The 19,384-nt window shown below is 37.2% G+C and overlaps 1 protein-coding gene across 7 annotated transcripts in view; it reads left to right on the top strand.

Annotated features, from left to right (window-relative positions):
• The window catches only part of ZC3H7B (zinc finger CCCH-type containing 7B), a 60,268-nt gene that overhangs the window by 16,989 nt on the left and 23,895 nt on the right, over positions 1-19,384 (top strand). For 4 of the 7 annotated variants that reach the window (XM_087968270.1, XM_087968264.1, XM_087968265.1 and 1 more), the window contains exons 3-11: positions 268-301; positions 2,714-2,911; positions 7,825-7,983; positions 12,742-12,822; positions 13,098-13,154; positions 15,192-15,228; positions 15,931-16,190; positions 17,848-18,196; positions 19,141-19,199. In XM_087968270.1, the coding sequence (XP_087824396.1) occupies positions 268-301; positions 2,714-2,911; positions 7,825-7,983; positions 12,742-12,822; positions 13,098-13,154; positions 15,192-15,228; positions 15,931-16,190; positions 17,848-18,196; positions 19,141-19,199 (1,234 nt within the window). The remainder of the gene's footprint in view (positions 1-267; positions 302-2,713; positions 2,912-7,824; positions 7,984-12,741; positions 12,823-13,097; positions 13,155-15,191; positions 15,229-15,930; positions 16,191-17,847; positions 18,197-19,140; positions 19,200-19,384) is intronic. The other 3 variants (XM_087968267.1, XM_087968269.1, XM_087968268.1) reach the window with 1 other exon arrangement.

Genomic DNA, 19,384 nt, shown 5'->3' with positions numbered 1-19,384 from the left:
TCCATTTGGGGAGAGTTTACTGAATTTTTTTCCTATTAAAATTGCTCAAAGTTCTAGACAAACACCAATGTATCAGTCAGCCTATAATGTTGGTACCTAATAATACTGTCCTTCTGGAAAACTGGGATATCTATTTTACTGTGGAAATTTCCTATCTCTGATTAAATTATACATGTAATAAACATGTCTTTATGCATGTTAGATCGATGTACACATTTCATGACTGTTTTACTCTTTCTTAACTGTTTCATTCATTCTTCATTCTAGGTCTACATTACCTTTAAGCCAAGAAGATTATGAGGTAATTTTAAGATTTCACATTCTTATTTTAAAGTATTTAATGGTATTGTGTAAATTCAACTTAACCTGTTGTCATAGATAATGTTGGGGAACAGAAGAATAGTATTAGTTTTCTAGAGTGGTTAGGTGAGCATAGTTTTATATGGAAAAATCAGCAATCCTCAGCTCTATCTGAATCTTCAGCAGTGTTTCACTAAGGAAAGTTGTGTTTATTTATAACATTTTACAGTTTTTGATTATCATAAAAATAATCTCCAAACTGGCCTTGCACTTTATTTTTACAGGAGACCATGTTTGTATATTTTATTTATTATAAATATTTTATTCAGGTTTACTCATTATTACAACATCTACAGAAATAACAATGAATTAAAATATACTGTTAAACACAACAATCTTAACTGCAGAACAAAAAATACACAGTAGTGAAGCAGATATGAAGTGTAGGATCAGTAATGAGATGGCCCTACTGAAGAAAAGTTTTTGCATTTTTGGAAATACAGCAGAGAAAAGAGTGTCTAGACCTCTCAGGAAGAAGCATTAAAATATAGAGGCAGATACTAAGAATTTCTTGCTGTTTAGGTTAAGTTATTATTAACTGGATTGGATCCTCTGGCTTACCTGAACTGAGAATTGTTGACTTTTCTGACAAGGATTTTTTTCATTCAGCCTAGTACGAAAAATAGAAAAGGAAGCTTTGGATCTTCCTATTCAAAGTCAGCAATTTAGAATGTAACAATTATTGTGCCCATCCCTGAAATGAAAAAGATCAGAATGAAGATGGTTTTAATGTGGAATCTTTGGTGCTGTTTGATCTTAGTTGTTTGCTTGCAGTGTTTTGTTACCTGATTAAATAACTTCAATGCTAGTGAGCGTCAGGTTTGTTCCGTGCTTATATACAGTAGCTTGCCCTGCCAGTGCTGGCTTCTTGATTAGATTTTCTGCTTGATTCATCCCTGAGCTACACATATTCTCTTCTATTGGATGATTTTAATGAGAATTTCCATTTTTAAACCAATGATGCCACTTTAAATACAACCAACCCTCGACTTAGAATGGCAATTGGGACTGGAATTTCCATTACAAAGTGATATGGTTTTAAAGTGACGGCAATCCAGCAGGAAAGGTCACAAATGATGGTGGTTGTAACCATGGTGGTAAGTGCAAGCTGATTGCCAAGCACCAGATTGCGATGTGGGATGAAGGAGTGCTAGGAGAGCTGGAGTTCCAAGAATTTGTCATAACTACGATTTGTTCAACACCATTGTAACTTCAAATGGTTGTAGGATTAGGGTTAACCCCCAGTCCATGGACCGGCACTGGTCTGCAACATGCCAGAAACTGGGCCATGGAAACAAGTGAAGCCCCATCGGTGGGCAGCACATGAAACAAGACCCCCTCCAGTCCATGGAAAAACCTCTCTCCATGGAACTGGTCCCTGGTGCTCAAAAGGTTGGGGGTCACTGGGTAAGACTATTATATTTGGAAAATAAGACAGCTATCAAACAGCCAGTATTTTGAAAAATCAGATCAGTCAACTAAAGCAAACAAGTTCCTATCGGTTGAAGAAAACATTGAGTTCAGTATATGTTAGAAGCTGAATGCTCAATGCAGAGAAGATGGCTTCACCTGGGCCTTCTGTTTGAATATTGTTAGGCAGACCCTATGTATTCCTGCCCCTTGTTTTTTTCTTTCTCTTAAGCCACTGTCCTCATCCTTTTATAAAACGTGAAGAATAATTGAAACCCAGTATCAATTGAAACCCAGTATCAAATCAGCAGGGCTGTCAAGCTCAAGGCCCACAGGCTGGATGCGTCACGTGTTGGCCATGCCCACGCCTGGTTTAGCGAAGGGGGAAAAAGTCCCAATATGTCATGTGACGCCACCGTGATGACTTGAGTTTGACACCCCGATATGCAGTATGGAGACTGCTCGGTGCTTCAATCAGTCAAGCAAAATACGCCAGTTTTTAAGTCAGAAATTTGTTTGTTAGAGGAACCCATTTTCCTAATGGCCCTGAGGTTCAAGTGACATGTATATCAACTAGTTTTCAACCACTGTACCATGTTTTTAAAAATAAATAAATCAAGAGGCTTTTTGAACAACCAAAGTGATTTCTGTCTAATCATATCTCTCAGGATGTAGATGGTTTATGAAATGATTTTAATAGCAGTAGTGTGCCATATTAAAAATTAGGATTTGTTACATCTGGTCTTTATTGTGTAATAAAAGCATCATGTTAAAAAAAAAAGATAGATCTACAACAGACTTTAATAGTATAATTTATTATTTAGTGCTATTGAGCCATTACTGCAAAGAATAATATGTTAAAATGTTGTGGAGGGAACCATAAGTGAAAGATTGAAAGTAATTATTAAGTTTTGAGTCCTACTCTTCACATTCTTCCCTATAGGCTTTTTTACAAAAATTGGTGCAAAACTTACTTGCAGAGGGCAATGATTTATTCAGAGAGAAGGATTATAAATTGGCACTGGTGCAGTATGTTGAAGGGTTGAATGTGTCTGAATATGCAGCTTCCGATGAAGTGAACATTCCTGCAGATCTTTTATGCAAACTACATGTCAATCGAGCTGCCTGCTATTTTGCTATGGTGAGTACCCCTTTGACTGTCATATATCTGTGTCACAGATACTTGTGGCTTACTGACTGCAATTGGAACCATCAACTCTGATACTAAGCAACACCATTATAAAATAAAATGTCACGTGACTGCACCTGACTTACAACATCAGTTTGTCAGTTCTAGTTGTGGTTATTAAGTGAATCACTGTGGATCATTAAGTGCAATATCACGTGACTGATTTGTGACTTCCTCTCAATTTCCCCATTGACTGCTTGTCAGAAACAGTGAAGATTGCAAATGGCAATCAGGTGACCCTGAGACTCTGCAAACATTGCAAATGTGTACCCATTAACAAGTGTCCAAAGTATAATCGCATGACCACAGGGTAGCTGCAGAAGCTGTAATTTTGAGGACAAATTATGTACATCAAGTGGTCACTGAATGAGTGGTCGGTAAGCAAGGGGTACTTAATAACTTGATAAATCCAACTTTCACATCCATAGAATGTCACAGAGAAAATTAGTGCATGCATGATTTGGACCTTTAGAAGATAGAAGAAGGGGAGGCCACTTTTGCACATTCATAGTCAAAGCCACAAAACTTGAAAGCAAAGAGGAAGATAATTTGATCAAAGCAAATGGCAAGGTGACATCGTAAATTTTTCTCTTGGGTCTTTGTAAGATGGAAGGTCTATACAGACCTCGACTTACAACCATTCATTTAGTGATCATTTGAAGTTAATAATGGCAATCCAAAAAGTGGCTTTTGACCATTTTTTACACTTAACTGTTACAGCATCCCCATGATCACATAATCAAAATTCGGATGTTTGGCCACTGGTTCTTATTTATGAACAGTGTTGCCGTGTCATGTGTTCACCTATTGCAACCTTCTGACCAGCAAAGTAAATGGGGAAGCCGGATTTACTTAATGACCAAGTTACTAACTTAACAACTGCAGTGATTCACTTAACAACTGTGGCAAGAAAGGTCATAAAATAGGACAAAACTCACTTTGCAATTGTCTCGCTTACCAACAGCAATTTTGGGCTCAGTTGTCATCAGTCGAGGACTACATGTACTTACATGTACTGTACTGTGTTTGTGAGAGAAATATACAGCTAGTATGCCAAAGCTGCTTTTCTTTTCTTTCTTTTTTTAATAAAGTTTTATTGAGTTTTAACAAAACAAATAAAACATCTTATTTGAGTACAGCATCGTTCCGGGTTATCATATTTCCATACAGACACAATTTCATATGCATATTCATCTTATGTATTCAACTTCATATCTTATTACTCTTTTTTCAACTTCTCACTATTTCTCCCTTTACTTCTCTTAATTTTCTTTTATGGTTATCTCATTTTCTTCTTATTCAGTTGTATTTATTTTACCTAAATTTCTATATCTTTTTATTCATTGTACTTATACTTTCGTCTGCCTTGTTTGCAATTTCATATGTTCTCTTCCAACATTCTTAAGAAGCAAAATTCCCCCTATGATTGCCAATCGAAGTGCAACACCTTTAAATCTTATTGTTATTGTCATATGAAATCTCATTAAACATTGAATTTGTGCATTCTAAAATTATAACATTCAAATTTCTAATACCTATTTTATATCATGTAGAGCTCATCATTCAGACTCTGCTTGGTACTTCCCCTTGAAAATATAAAAAGAAAAATTCTAAAAACAGCAAAAACAATATATATATATAAACATTAGTAAACAAAATAGTTATTCAAAATCATTCTAGTACTGGTATGAACCTTGTAAATCTTTCACGTTTCTTTTCAATATCTATCAATCTTTGAGAACAGTTGAAATGTTTCCCTCCCTTCTTCATTATTACTTAACTGTTAATAAGCATACTATTGGATAGTCATACAGTTTTATCTTATTTAATTATTTACTATTAATAAGCAAAATAATTATTCAAATTCATTCTGATAACTGGTATAAATTTCCTTATAAATCTTTCACATTTCTTTTCAATATTTTGAAAAGCCAAAGCTGCTTTTCCAGGAGGCAACTGGGCTTTCTTGTTTTCTTTGAAGACTTTTCACTTCTCATCCATGAAACTCTTCAGCTCTGACAGGATAGTGGGGAATGGAAGGATTTATATTTATTGCAGACAGCTGTCATGTGCATTCTTTTAGAGAGACCTTGAGGTCACTTGGAAGTTTATCTATGTCCTCAGGGTCACCTGAGTAGTGCAAATGGGTGTGGAGCCTTCTTGGCTGCAGGATGTTTTCTGCCCTGTGTCCCTTTCCTGTTGAAGACAGGCACAGGCTGTTGGGATGAGTTGGTGTTGTTTGCATCTCAAACTGAAGCACAAATGGTTCCTGCAGTCTGCAATTTTTCTGGAAATCTGTTCATACTCCCTCACAATTTGAAGGATGTTCATCCCAAAGTGCCTAGCTAAATGTCTATGGAGTTCTCAGTCATCCAGGTCATGGCTATCCCAAAGGTGTTTTTCAGGAGGCAATGGGACAACCATGACCTGGATGACTGAGAATCTCCATTGATATTTAGCTATGTACTTCGGGATGAACACCCATCAAACGGTGCAGGAGTAAGAATGGATTTCCAGAAAAAAACTAGTTTCTAAAAGAATGCAAATGACCAGCTGTCTGCAAGGAATATAAATCCTTCCATTCTCCACTATCCAGTCAGAGCTGAAAAAGTTTTTTGATGAGATGTGAAACGTCTTCAAAGAAAAACAAGAAAGTCCAGTTGCCTCTTGAAAAAGCACCTTTGGGAAAACCATGACCTAGATGACTGAGAATCTCCATAGACATACTATCAATTACTGTCTATTACCTGGTTTCAAGTTTTTTATTTTATTTTGTAATATATCCACATCAATGTGTGAACAGTGTGGCACCTGGGTGCCATACATTTTAGTACAAATAAAAATAGCTATATTAATCATATTTGTTACATTACTCAAGCTTATGTAGTGCTAGTGTTAATACACATATTTGTATTAAATTATAGAGTTTCATTATTTAGTTATTTAATGTTTCAATAAGTTATTCCAATGCCAAACACAATATTGTTTAAACATACATAATAATACCATCTTTCAATTTCTAATCTTCTCTTTTATCATTAGTTTTGTCTTATTGTATAAAAATGTATATACTAATATCCCCCCGTCTTATTTCTATCCCTATTCTAACTTTTAATCATTTCACCATTATATTTAAAAACAAATCCTTTCTATCCGTCATCTCTTTTTTGCTTTAAAGCTTTAATTGTTCGTTTTTTAACTTGCCTCCCATATTCTCTCTTGGATCTTTATTTCTATCTGCATCTACGTCTTGACTATTTATTTTAAACATTTCTCCCATCTCTGCCCTTTTCCATTGTCTAGCTTTTAAAATATCTACCCATGCCCGTATCTCCCTTTCAAAAATGTCTTCCTACATCTACAGTTCCCTTTTTAAATCTCCTAAAATGTTTTCCCCTTGATTTCATCAGTCATTGTTGTTTTTGTTATTGTCTCCTTATCGTCTTGTTTTGTTTGCTGGTTAATCTGTTCTGCTTTTTCATCTGCTCTTTCAACTGGCTCCTCCTTTTCCTGGGCATCTTGGTCACTCATTGTCCATTGTATAATATCTACCAGTTTTTTTGTCTATGCCGTGCATTAAGCTCTTAATCTCCTTGTGGTTTCTTATCAGAATGTCCTTGATGCTTTGAAACATTGATGCCATTTCTTCCCAAGTTCCACTTAATTCCTCCTGATGGAGCATCTTGTCTTATTTTAATAAGTCCCGCTCTTGTCCAGTGATCCAAAAACGATATATTCAAGCTTAAAGTCACTCCCCCCAAAAAATTCAATGTTCACAAATTTTGTATTCCATAGTTAATCAATCTGTTCCTTTAGATAGTCCCAGAAGCTTTCCAGAACCTCCTTAAATCCCCTTTATGCATTCAGTCTTGTATTATGCCATTCAGGGATGTCTTTAATGAAGATATCTTCCTTATTATCTTATTTAAATCTCCCGTAGTCATGTCCTAGATGCATAAAACATATCCTTGTCAAAATTTTCTAGGATTTAAGAATATGTTATACTTTCCTTTCATCAGCAGATGGCACTCTCAGTTTAGATTTCAATGTTAACTAGGTTTAGTCAAATAATAAGTCAACATTTAGAAACAAAGTTAGTTTTTTAGTTTTAATTCCAATATTTTTAAAAAGCCTTTCCAAAACAACACCTGCTCAGTTTAAAAGTCCAATTTTATGTATTTTTAACAGGGTGTTTTTTTTTTTTTTTTTTTGGCTTTTCTCCCCTTGATTTTTTTCTTTCAATTCTGAAGTTTTTCTCAAAGTGCTTGGTCACTGCTTTAGCAAATAGTTGTGAGCCTCTCTTTTCCTGGATTTTTTTTTCCTTTTGGGGGTTAAGTTTTAAATAGAAAAGAATCATCTCACCCAGTTGCAGACACTGTTCACTAACTCCACTCCAGCACCAGTCTTAGGTGTTCCTTGGCTGCCCCAACTTTGTGGCAGCCATCTTTAGACTGCCTTTTCTCCTCATCGTGGTTGAGAGGGAAGGAAAACCTTGGGTCCAGCAGAAGAGTTGCAACTCTCTGTGGTCTCCTAGGCCGCCCCTCTTTGCTTTGCCGCCCCTACAGGGCGGCTTTGGCTCCTTTTGGAGCCTACCAATGGGGAGAATTTGGCATGGGAGTGCGGAGACCCACTCTTTGTGTCCAGTCTCACAGTGACATCAGCTGGGAGTTCCCTACCTGAAAGCCATATTGTTAGATGCTTCTGATAGAACCCTCATCTATTTAGGATTTTCTTTGCTCCTTTTCCCCTTACCAAGAGTCCATAAGAATAGTGAATTAATTCACTTTTTTTGGGGGGGGGTAGGACATATGAGAGTTCTGTTTGTGTTAAAGTTCTCATGATCACATTTATTGATTATCTAAAAGGGTTTATATGAAAAAGCTTTAGAAGATAGTGAGAAGGCTCTGGGATTCAACAAGGAGAACATCCGTGCTCTCTTTCGGAAGGCCCACTGCTTAAGTGAGCTAGGAAGACACAAGGAAGCTTATGAATGTAACAGCCGCTGTTTGCTCTCACTCCCACATGTAAGTAGTAATTTCCTCTTTTCTAAATAATATTGTATTATTAATAGAAAAACAGGTGAATGTTTTAAATGACTAAAATGATTATAGCATATTTTACAGGTAGTCCTTTAATTTCAACAGCGTTTATGACCAGAATTGCCATTACTGAGTGATGTGGTTGTAAAGCACAATATCATGTGACTGCCTCACTAACAATGACACTCTGGGTCGTCTCATTTGTCATCGTAACCAAAAAAACATATGGGTCATTAAGTGAGAAGGAGGGAGGGAGTCTCAGACAAGGAGTGTGGGAGGGTAGGCCCAGTCAGGCTGGGTGAACTCAGAGAGGCTGGGAAAGAGGGTGGGGGGCATGTACCTGTATGCAAATGCAGGGAGCCATAGGGAAGGAAGGTGCTGGTGGCCACGTGTCTTGTGTATGAGCCTGTGGAGGCAGATGGAGGTCAATGGTGGGTGGATGCCTATGCATGAACACAGGGAGACTAGAGAAGGAGGGCACAAGTGGGTGCAGAGGGAAGAAGGGTGGCAGTATGTGAATGTGAAAGGCTGGTGGGAAGACTTACCTGAGTGACTGGTAATATTTCCTCTGCCTTCCCCATTGACTTTTATTGTGGAAAACCAGAATGTTGGCAATGGCTATCACAGGACTGTAGGATGCTGCAAGCAGTCACAAGTGCGCATTGTTTATCAAGTGTTTGAACTTTGTTCACAAGACTGCTGATGCACTGCAACAGCTAGAACTTTGATGTGTTTTTGTTCAGTGGTAATGTGATCATGATTTGTAGCCTTCACTGCCAGCTGCCAATAAGCAAAGTCAGTGGGGAAGTTGGCAGGAGATTGTAAGGTCCCCACTTATGCTACATCTGGGTAGTCTTCACCAAATGATGGCGACTGGGACTGCTGGAACTACAGTTATGAAACATCATGCCATGTAACTGCATTACTTAGCAATGGAGTTTCTGGTCCCAATTACTGTTGCATTAGCAAATGTATTGTAAATATTTATAACAATGTTACATCTTTTATGCCTGCAGTATTAAGTTTAAAAAAGTCTGAAATCTGGTTCCAATGAATAAACTCTGTTATTACGATTACACTCTATATTGATCATGAAATTAGAATAGAATAGAATAGAATAGAATAGAATAGAATAGAATAGAATAGAATAGAATAGAATAGAATAGAATTCTTTATTGGCCAAGTGTGATTTGACACACAAGGAATTTGTCTTTGGTGCATATGCTCCCAGTGTATATAAGAAGAAGAAAAATACATTCATCAAGAATCATAAGATACAACACACTGATAGTCATAGGTTACTAATAAATAAGCAGTCAAATCATACTAGGAAACAAATGAAACAATATAAATCGTAGAGATACAAGCAAAAAGGTTATAGTCATAAGTGGAAGGAGATAGGTAATAGGAAGGATGAGAAACATTTTTTGTCCAGGATGTGAGGGGTCTGCAGATATTTTCAATAGCCCTCTTTTTCACTTGTGCAGTATATACAGGTCCTTAATTGAAGGTTGGTTGGTTGGTAGCAATTGTTTTTTCTGCAGTTCTAATTATCCGTTGAAGTCTGTGTCTGTCTTGTTTGGTTGCAAAACCAAACCAGACAGTTAATAGAGGTGCAGATGACAGACTCAATAATTCTTCTGTAAAACTGAATCAGCAGCTCCTTGGCCAGTTTGAGCTTTCTGAGTTGGTGCAGAAAGAACATTCTTTGTTGTGCTTTTTTGATGACATTTTTGATGATGTCCATTTTAAGTTTTGAGATATGGTAGAACCTAGAAACTTGAAGGTCTCTACTGTTGATACTGTGTTGTCAAGTATTGTAAGAGGCAGTAGTATAGGAGGTTTTCTCCTAAAATTTACCACCGTTTCTACGGTTTTGAGTGTGTTTAGTTCAAGATTGTTCCAGTCACACCACTAGGCTAGTTGTTCAACAACAACAACAACAACAACAACAACAACAACACCCCGTGTCTGTATGCAGATTCATCGTTGTCTGGAATGAGACCAATCACTGTTGTATTATCTGAAAACTTCAGTACTTTAACAGTACTTTTACTTTGCTGCTTCCTATCTGTTAGGAAGCTTATGATCCATTTACAAGTGTGGTCAGGTACAGCTAGCTGATTTAGTTTAGTTAAAAGAATGTCTGGAATGATGGTATTAAATGCTGAGCTGAAGTCTACAAAGTGGACCCTTACATAGGTCTTTGGAAATTCAAGATGCTGTATGATGTTGTGAAAAGCCATATAAAAAGCATCATCATCCTAACAGGATCTGGGATGGTTTTCAGATAATGAAATATTTGGAGCAAAAAAAAAATCTGTTGATGACATACTTTATTTATTTTATTTATTTATTTATTTGATTTGTCAATTGCTTACAAGATAATAGGTATAAGTATATACATAGTTATGAATACATGAAATGGGTACATATAAGAAAAATAAAAGAAACAATAGGACAGGGACGGTAGGCACATTGGTGTGCTTATGCACGCCCCCTACAGACCTCTTAGGAAAGGGGTGAGGTCAATAGTAGACAGTATAAGGTTAAAGTTTTTGGGGTTTGGGGAAGAAACCACAGAGTCAGGTAGAGTATTCCAGACATTGACCACACTGTTGCTGAAGTCGTATTTCCTGCAATCAAGTTTGGTGCGATTAACCTTGAGTTTGTATCTATTGTGTGCTCTTGTATTATTTTGGTTGAAGCTGAAGTATTCATTGACAGGTAGGACATTGCAATGTATGATTTTGTATTCTATACTTAGATCGGACTGAAGGCTGCATAGTTCTAGGTTTTCTAGGTCTAGCATTTCGTGTCTGGTGGCATAAGGTATTCTGCAACGAGTAGCGGAGTGTAGAACTCTTCTTGTGAAATATTTCTGGACTTTCTCAACTGTGCTAATATCAGATACGTAATGTGGGTTCCAGACTGATGAGCTGTATTCGAGTATTGGTCTAGCAAATGTTTTGTATGCTCTAGTTAGTAGTGTGATACTACCAGAGAAAAAGCTATGTAGGATTAGGCTAAAACTCTTAATGCCTTTTTAGCTATGTAGTTACAGTGGACTCTAGCACTTAGATCATTAGAGATAAGTATTTCAAGGTCCTTTACAGAGCTTGGATCATCAACAAGGTCTTGACTATTGTATTGTATTTTATTTTCTGATTTTTTTCTTGCCAATATGTAAGACAGAGCTTTTATTTGTTGAGATTTGAAGTTGTTGCCATTTGTTTGACCATTCTGATACATAGTCAAGATCTTTTTGAAGGGTAGCAGTATTGTCTGTGGTATTGAACAGCTTTACATCATCAGCAAAGAAAACACAGTTGCTCTTAATATGATCACAGTGGTCATTTATGTAGAGTATGAAGAGAGTTGGTCCTAGAACACTGCCTTGGGGGACACCATTATTGACAGGTACAGAATTTGATGGGACACTCCCAATTTTGATCACTTGTTGTCTGTTTGACAGGAATGCTTCTATCCAGTTATTCAGTTGTCCAGAGATACCATAAGATTTTAGTTTTAGGAGTAGTTTGTCATGTACCACTGAATCAAAAGCTTTACAGAAGTCTATGTAGATTGCGTCTATTGTTTTGCCCTGATCGAGTTGTGTAGTCTATATGTTTTTGCAGTGTAAGAGTTGCAGATTACATGATAGTTTTTTTTCTGAAACCAAATTGTTTATTGGAAAGTAGGTTGTTTGTCTCTAAGTGGAGGATAATGAATTGGTTAATAATTGATTCCATGACTTTACAGGTGACGCAGCATAAAGAGATTGGTCTGTAATTTTCAACTAGGCTGGGGTCTCCCTTTTTGAAGATGGGGATGACCGTGGCTTGTGACCATAGTTTTGGCAAGGAGCTGGTCCTGAAAGATTTCTCAAAGATTATGCTTAGAGGTTCGGCTATGGCAGTGGGTAGCTTTTTTAAGAAGTAGGCACATATTCCGTCCTGTCCAATAGATAGAGATGGTTTTAGATTGCATTGTGCTTTTTCAACCATTATAACTTTTGTACCTATTACAATTTCTAATTAATTTTACAGTGTGTCAGAGATTCATTTCATAAGAATGCAAAGATTTTTTTTTATGGTGATAAAAAATGTTAATAGGAGCTACCTAACAGTTCAGTTGAATTAAAAGAACAAAAGATAGAACAATTCAAAATTAGGTAAAACTTGTTTCACTGTGTATGCTATGAGCTTTGTTTAAAAAAAACCAATCATAATTATTGCAAATAATACAAGATTAAATTATTTACTTTTTGTACTTTTCACTGCCAATAAAATAGATGACATCAGTTTCGTATTATCTGTGACCACCATATCTGGAAATAATGGTAATCCTCAACTTACAACCACCATTGGGATCAGAATTTCACTGTTAAGCAAGGCCAGCTAATGAGTCACACCTATTTTGCTATGGTTGTTAAGTGAATAATGTATTTGTTAACCAAATCCAGCTCCCTCGTCCTCTATTGACTCTCTTTGTCGAAAGCTTACTGGTAAAGTTGCAAATGGCAATGACATAACCTCAGGACACTTCAGTCATTGTGAATACATGCTGCTTGCCAAGCACCTGAATTTTGATCACACATCCTTAGAAATGCTGCGATTGGTTATGAGGACTGGTCCAAGTCACTTACTGGTTGTAAGCTGATGCCATTGTAATTTTAGTTGCAAAACGAATAATTGCAAGTTGAGGACTATCTGTAATCTGTAATTGTTTTCTCTACTGAAGGATGAAAGTGTGGTCCAGTTGGGTCAGGACCTTGCACAGAAGTTGGGATTAAGAGTCCGGAAAGCATATAAGAGGCCTCAGGTATGATATTTGTATCCTGCTTCTCATGACAGTACACATACTTTATTTTCCCTCCAATCCTGAAGCTTGAATCTTTTATATCATTTTATACCTACAGAGTCCAATATTAGCTGAAAGTATTTGGTCTGTCGGCATTATATATGGGTACAGCCAAACTAGACTACCTGTATATCTCATATAGTTTTTCCTTCTTAAAGGTGATCTTTCTTTGAAAATGTGTCACTTATTCTTTTAAGTGTCTTAAATGTCTGCTACTTCCTCTCTCTTTGCATCAGGATTCAGAAACATTTTCTGTACTGAGTAATGGCCTGACATCTGCCTTACCAAATCAGGTATATCTTTATTGTTTAAACAGTTTCAATAGAATTGATGTAATGGATAACATGTTTTCCTGCTTATGTGAACATAATTTGTTATGTAAAGTTCTTTAAAATGTGGTTTAAAAAGGGCAAGAGGTAGCTATAGCAAAATGTTGTGTTGATGAAGTGCTGCATCATCCACCTGAAGAGCATCTTAATGTTCCCCATTTATAACTATGCAGCTAGCCAAAATTTCCAGACATCCTTGTGGACAAAAATCTCAGAGGGAGAGTGAGCTATGTTTATTTTTTTTATTTAAAACAATTACGTCCACTCATTTTAAAAGTAGTCTCTAGGAAACTCAACCAAATATATATAACTGTGTATATCTGCATTTTAATTTTCTAAATAATTTCTGAAGATTTTTAAATTTTTAAAAGTTATTAAAAGTAAAGATATTTAAGAGATGGATAACACCATCTCAGTCTTTATAAGATTAACTCTGTCTTATATGATTTGAACAAAAAAAAATCCTTTTAAGAGCTGCCTTTTTGCTTTTCACTTTTTCAGTTCTTGATTACTGTAGGGAGTTCTTGACTTATGACCATTCAGTTGGCACTGAAAAAGTGACTTATGACTGATCCTTGCGCTGAACAACTGTCACAACAATCCTGTGGTCACATGACCAAAATTCAGATGTCCTAGGGTAACATGATTGTGAATTGCAACCTTTCCAGGGGGCTTACAGCAAACAAATACATTGAGAGAAGCCAGATTCACATAATGAGCATGGTGATTTGATTAACAACCATAACAACAAAAGGGTGTAGATCAGAAGTGACTTGCGGAATGACTGCATTACTTAGCAACTGAAGTTCTGGTCCCATGTGTGGTCATAAGTTGAGGACTACCTGTAGATCTTACAGCAATAGAGTAAATTGGGAAGAATTCTATTGTTTTTAATGAGAATTTGTTATGATTACTAAAGGCTTGTTTTCAAGGCACAGTCTAGAATACATGAATTATTAAGTAGCTTTGAGTTTAATTGAGATGCAAATGGGAAATCTTTGAGAACTGAGTATCTGCTGTCCTAAATGAAAGCTGGATAAAATGAAATAGTAAAATAGACTTAACTTTGTAACAATAAGCTTACCTTGAAAAGGTGGAAGTTTCAGATCTGGCTTTTTAAAAACCTACTTACGTAGTTTATACAACATGGCTCTATCTATTGTCCCTTGGGTAGTAGCTTGGTAGATTTCACTGCCACCAGTCTTCCAGAACGTGTTCATTCCCATAATATTAATGTGTAAAAGAGATGGGCCTTCCATGTGATTGTCGTTTCTGGTAAATTAGGGTTAAAAATGGAAATAATTAAATAATTTATGTAGTGCAATCTTTGCCCTTTTAGCATAAAAGCATAGAATTAGTGTTTGGCTGTTCTTCTCTTTGAGAGAGAAATAAATTTTGTAAGAGAGAAAAGATTTTCTGCTTTCTAAGAATTATTGACTACTGGTGACAGTCAGAACAAATTCCTGCGGTTTTCTAGGTAATATTTTCAAAGTTGATTGGCTACTGCCTTCTTCCTAGGGCTGAGGGAGACCTAAATGTCAGTGGTTGAAAGCATACAGCCCTGCCCTATTTGAAAGCTGGCAGCCTCATATATTAAAAACAAAATAATTTTTTTGTGGGTAATCGAAATGAAAAGATAACAAAGGATGTATCTCAGCAAACATAATTCAAGTGTTAAGAACCTATGAAAGCCCACATCTATTAGGTAGACATATAATCTTTCTCCAGAGAGGTTAAGAATAAGTAATTATTGCTGTTTTCAGAAGAAGGTGGTTACATGGAATGGTGACAGCTGTCTATTATTACAATAAAAAAATCGGTTCTGCAGAATTATTAATTAGCATAAGATCCAGCCAATCACAATGGTACAACTCTCATTCTGAAGTATTTTTCATAGAGCATCCAATTTTGCATTTCTATAGATCTGGATTAGTTCTTTGTAAAAATTGGAAAAAGAAACTGAATTTGATCAAGAGAATTGATTTTTTTTCCCCGTTGCAGACCAATGGATTAGGCTCCATAGATGACATTGAAACAGGTAATGAATGCATTTATGCTTCTTCAATTCATAGTTATTCCCACCACCATCCTCAAACAGAACAAGAGGTTTTACTTTCAGAAAGAATTCTTCAAAATATTTGGTTGTCAGTTTAATTTGTCACTAAGGCATCTAAAGGAATAGCAGGAAATACCTGGGAAAAGACAAATCCTTTCTTTTTGAGAAGTCAACACAGTTCTTTCAATTGTTCTCACTGATGCAACCAATACAGGCTGAAGTTTATAAATGTGAATAGTGACAATGATAAAGCCACTGCTAGAAACATCTGACCACCCTGATCACATCCATATAAGAATGGTTTGTAATTCTGAAAAGTGTGTTAGAATTGGACATTGTGAGGCAGTTTCTAAGAGTATAATTCTAGCAAATAGGCTAATGAAGAATCTTTTCACAAAGATGAACAGCTTGTTTTGAAGATGAGAGAGATTATTAGTTGAGCAGTAGAGGAAATACTCTGCATTCAGAATGTTCTGTGTTCTGACTCTGGGCTCTTTGGCTTTTTTTTTAAAAAAGATGATACAAGCATCTCTCTCTCAGACTCTGGAGAGAGCTACTACTCAGAATAGTCAATGCTAAGATATGCAAATATATTACTATTTTACACTTGCTTTGTATTTTCTCTCTTGAATGCGATGTATGTAAGGGTAACCGTTAGCTGTAATCCCATACGTCATCTTCCAGATAGCTCTGTGGTCCTTCAGTGCATCGTCACTCCTAGTGTTCCTTCTGTCACTGCCAACGAAGCCAATGCCTTTCCATCAATTGACTTGGATACGAAAAGCCTGCCAACATCACTCCCTGCAACTAACCTGCTCCCTTCTACAGATGTGGCATCTATACCAGAGTCTGACAATGTGGACGACTTCACAGAAGGAGAAGTTCTTGGAGATGAACTGGACTCATTCCTGGATTCCATTGCAGATGGATCCCAGTACCCGCTAGTAAGAGTGGCTTTTGTAGATGCTCCTCTGTTTTAGTCACTGCTCTCTTACCTCTTCATCTTAATAATTGCAGGGTTTATTTAGTACATTCCATGCTCAACCCTCCATCACTGCTTTTTAAACTTCTCCCTTCTAAGTAATGAAGGACATTTGTGATATGTGTTATGTAATGAATTGTTCGTTATCTCAGAGAAAGAACTAGTACAATCTTAATATTTGCAATAGTCTAAATAAGGATAAACAATTGGAGACTTTTAAGATTATACAGTTCCTCTCCTTAGCTCCCACTTTTTTGAGTGTGCAATTAATCTTATGATCACAATTGGCCCCAGAGCTTCTGTCACTAACTGGTACAACCTCAGCGAGACCTGAGAAAGAGGGTGTGAGAGGCTGGGGAAAGAATATGCTTCTTGGCTGCCACACCCTGGGAAGTCTCAGCAGCACAGTGCTAACTAGCCCCACCCAGGAAGCACAGAGGAGCTTTTTGGCATGCTGTGGCTCTTGTAAGAAGTCCCTGAGCTGCAATGCAGTGTCATTCATGAGACTGTAAAAGAATGGACATAGCTGGTTAAAGGTTACTAGGGCTTCCTAGTAACATTTTCCCCATTTCCCAAATTGTATTTAAAAGGGAGCTCTGATGTCTGGGATAGGGAAAATAATCACTTAATGATAGAGCGCACCTGCATTTGCATACACAAATTGCATGTTTCGGTCCCTAACGCATCTCAGCCATTATTAAAAGTAGTAAAATTTGGACAAATGTAATAGGTTAGTTAGCTAAGTCTTTTGGAGCTCAATCTCAACAGTTTTTCTCTCATAGCCAAAAAGGCAGCCATAATAGTGATTGTTTTCCTTACATTCTTCTTCATTAGAGCTGTTCTGTCTCCAGTCTATTGCGGTTCTTATAAAAATGATCTGGAGTAGCTTACTGGTTGGATAGATGTTCAAGCTAATTGTTTTTCTGCTGGTCTTTTCTGCTTGCTTTACTATGATTTTCCAAAGCTTCTGTTCCCACTGGGATAGTTGGGCTATTGTGTACTTGGTTCCCTTTGTTCAGTTATGCTACTTATTTCAAGGTTGCTCTGAATACCTAGTTAGCTTTAATCATGGTTAAAATTAATGCCAGCATAAGCATAACCTTTTGTAGAACTGCACTTTGTATTCAGAGACAAAAGAGATTTCAGACTGTGCAGGATCATGAATGTAGCATTAGTCTGCAATTCTTTAAAGCAGCTGTACTTTTTTTAATCGAATAACAACCTTTCATAGGTGTTCCTCCATCCTTAGAAAAAGATACAGCTGGATAAGGAGTTACAAGCAGGTTATGCTCATACATTCTGAAACATGCTTTTGCCTTGAGTCCAAAGTGTTGGTTGCACACCCTAAGTCTTAAATAGCATTTCAGAAGCATTTGCTTAGTCAGTGCTTGATGTTCCTGCCACATTGGAAAAAGTAATTGTGGACTGATTTTAGAGCGAACTGGTTCCCTGTGACATTTTGTCTATCTGGCCACATCTTATCTTGCTTCACAGAGATGGTAGTGTAGAGGTGAATCTGTCACAATGTTCAATGTGTCTGGAAACGTGGAGTAGGAAAGTCTGAAACAATGTTTTAACTTCTCCCCTTTAATCATAACACATTTTATTTTTCCCCCAAGTCTCTTGTCCGTGGTGCCATTCCTACCAATCTGCCGAGTGAGGTGCCCCAGCTCATCCCTGTGTTTCCAGGGGGTTCTCCACTTCTTCCTCCTGTGGTGACCACTAACATTCCAGTCTCCACCCCGCTGCCACCTGCTTCCTTTGGCCTAGTGATGGAGGCTACAAAGCAACTCTCTTCTTCATCTGTTCTGGATACCTTTGAAGCGCCAGTGGGGGGCAGTGGCATGTCTCCTTTGGATTCCCTGGATTCACTAGATCTGCTCCCTTACACAGAGTCTCGGCTGGATATGTTAGATGCTTTTGGAACCAGTAGGGGATCATTGGATGCTTTAGATACCTTTATTGTTGGTAGGTATGGAGACTATTTAAGTAATGTTAGCTTGTGACACGGGAAAAGCCAGTTCAGTGTAGTGATTAAAGCGCTTGCCTAGAAACCAGGAAACTCTGAATTCATGTATGACAGAGGTCTCCTACCTTTCTGGCTTTGTGGACCAGCGTGCGGGGGTGTGGGGGAAGAGGGTTTAGTGTGCGTTCACACACTGCTTTCACAAGTGCAGCACTTGCCCACCAGTTCCACAGACCAGGGTTGGGGACCTCTGAGGTAAGACAAATGGAGCTTCATGCCTGCCTGCTGCTGCACAACCCAGTTCCCGATGGGCTGAGGATTGGGGGTTTGGAACCCTTGCTTTATATTTATAGACAAATCTGAAAAAAAATGCATGGTTTATAGCAGGAATGAATTGTCCTGAAAACATTAATATTTAAGGCAGGCTATATCTCCCAGGATTGTCTACCATTGACCATGCTGACTAGAATGCTAGTTGTTGTTCAGCAGTTTCACTCAAAGCATGGCAATAAATTTCTCTATAGAACTGAGCCACCAACAGTAGAAGAATCAAGGCCAAAACTTGGATAAATAAATTGCTCTTCTGTCAGATAAAAGAAAGCCTAATAATGAAGATAAGCCATTGATGATTCTAACAGTCCACCCCACTATATGTGAGAAAATTTTAATATTACAACTCCTACCCCCACTGTTACGTGGAAATAGATTTCCTGCCATTCACTTTTTGGACTTGGATATGAAAGTCGTTGCATTCTTTTCATTGTGGTCCCTTCTAGTTTCATGCTGTTGGGTTCCAGAATTGGATTTCAGCCCTAAAAATATGTGAAATTTGAGAAGTACAAAGAAAGGGCTTGTGTGTAGTACTGCTTCCATAATTAATAGGACATTGCATAATTGACATTCACATAAATCTTAAATTGTTTTTTTTTTTTCTCCCACTCTTTAGAAGAAACCAGCACCCAAGAACCACGCCAACCTGCTGGAATTCAAAAGTCACTACCATTGGTGAGTAACCTTTTCACTTAATTGAGAAGAAGAGAAATGCCTATTAACTGTTTATATCCAGGTCCTCAATTTGATTAGCAAAATATTGCTATACTTCCATTTTTTAAAGTCACTTCCCAATCTATTCAAAATGTGTTGGAATGATCATAAATTGTCTTGAGTGATTTGACATTGGCTCAGTAAAG

Source organism: Notechis scutatus, chromosome 6, assembly GCF_049901735.1.
Source record: "Notechis scutatus isolate UNSWTSFEM ecotype Mainland chromosome 6, rNotScu1.2, whole genome shotgun sequence".
In the NCBI taxonomy this organism is placed as follows: domain Eukaryota; kingdom Metazoa; phylum Chordata; class Lepidosauria; order Squamata; family Elapidae; genus Notechis; species Notechis scutatus.
The sequence above is the reverse complement of the archived record's forward strand: the minus strand, read 5'-3'. Positions and strand labels throughout refer to the sequence as shown.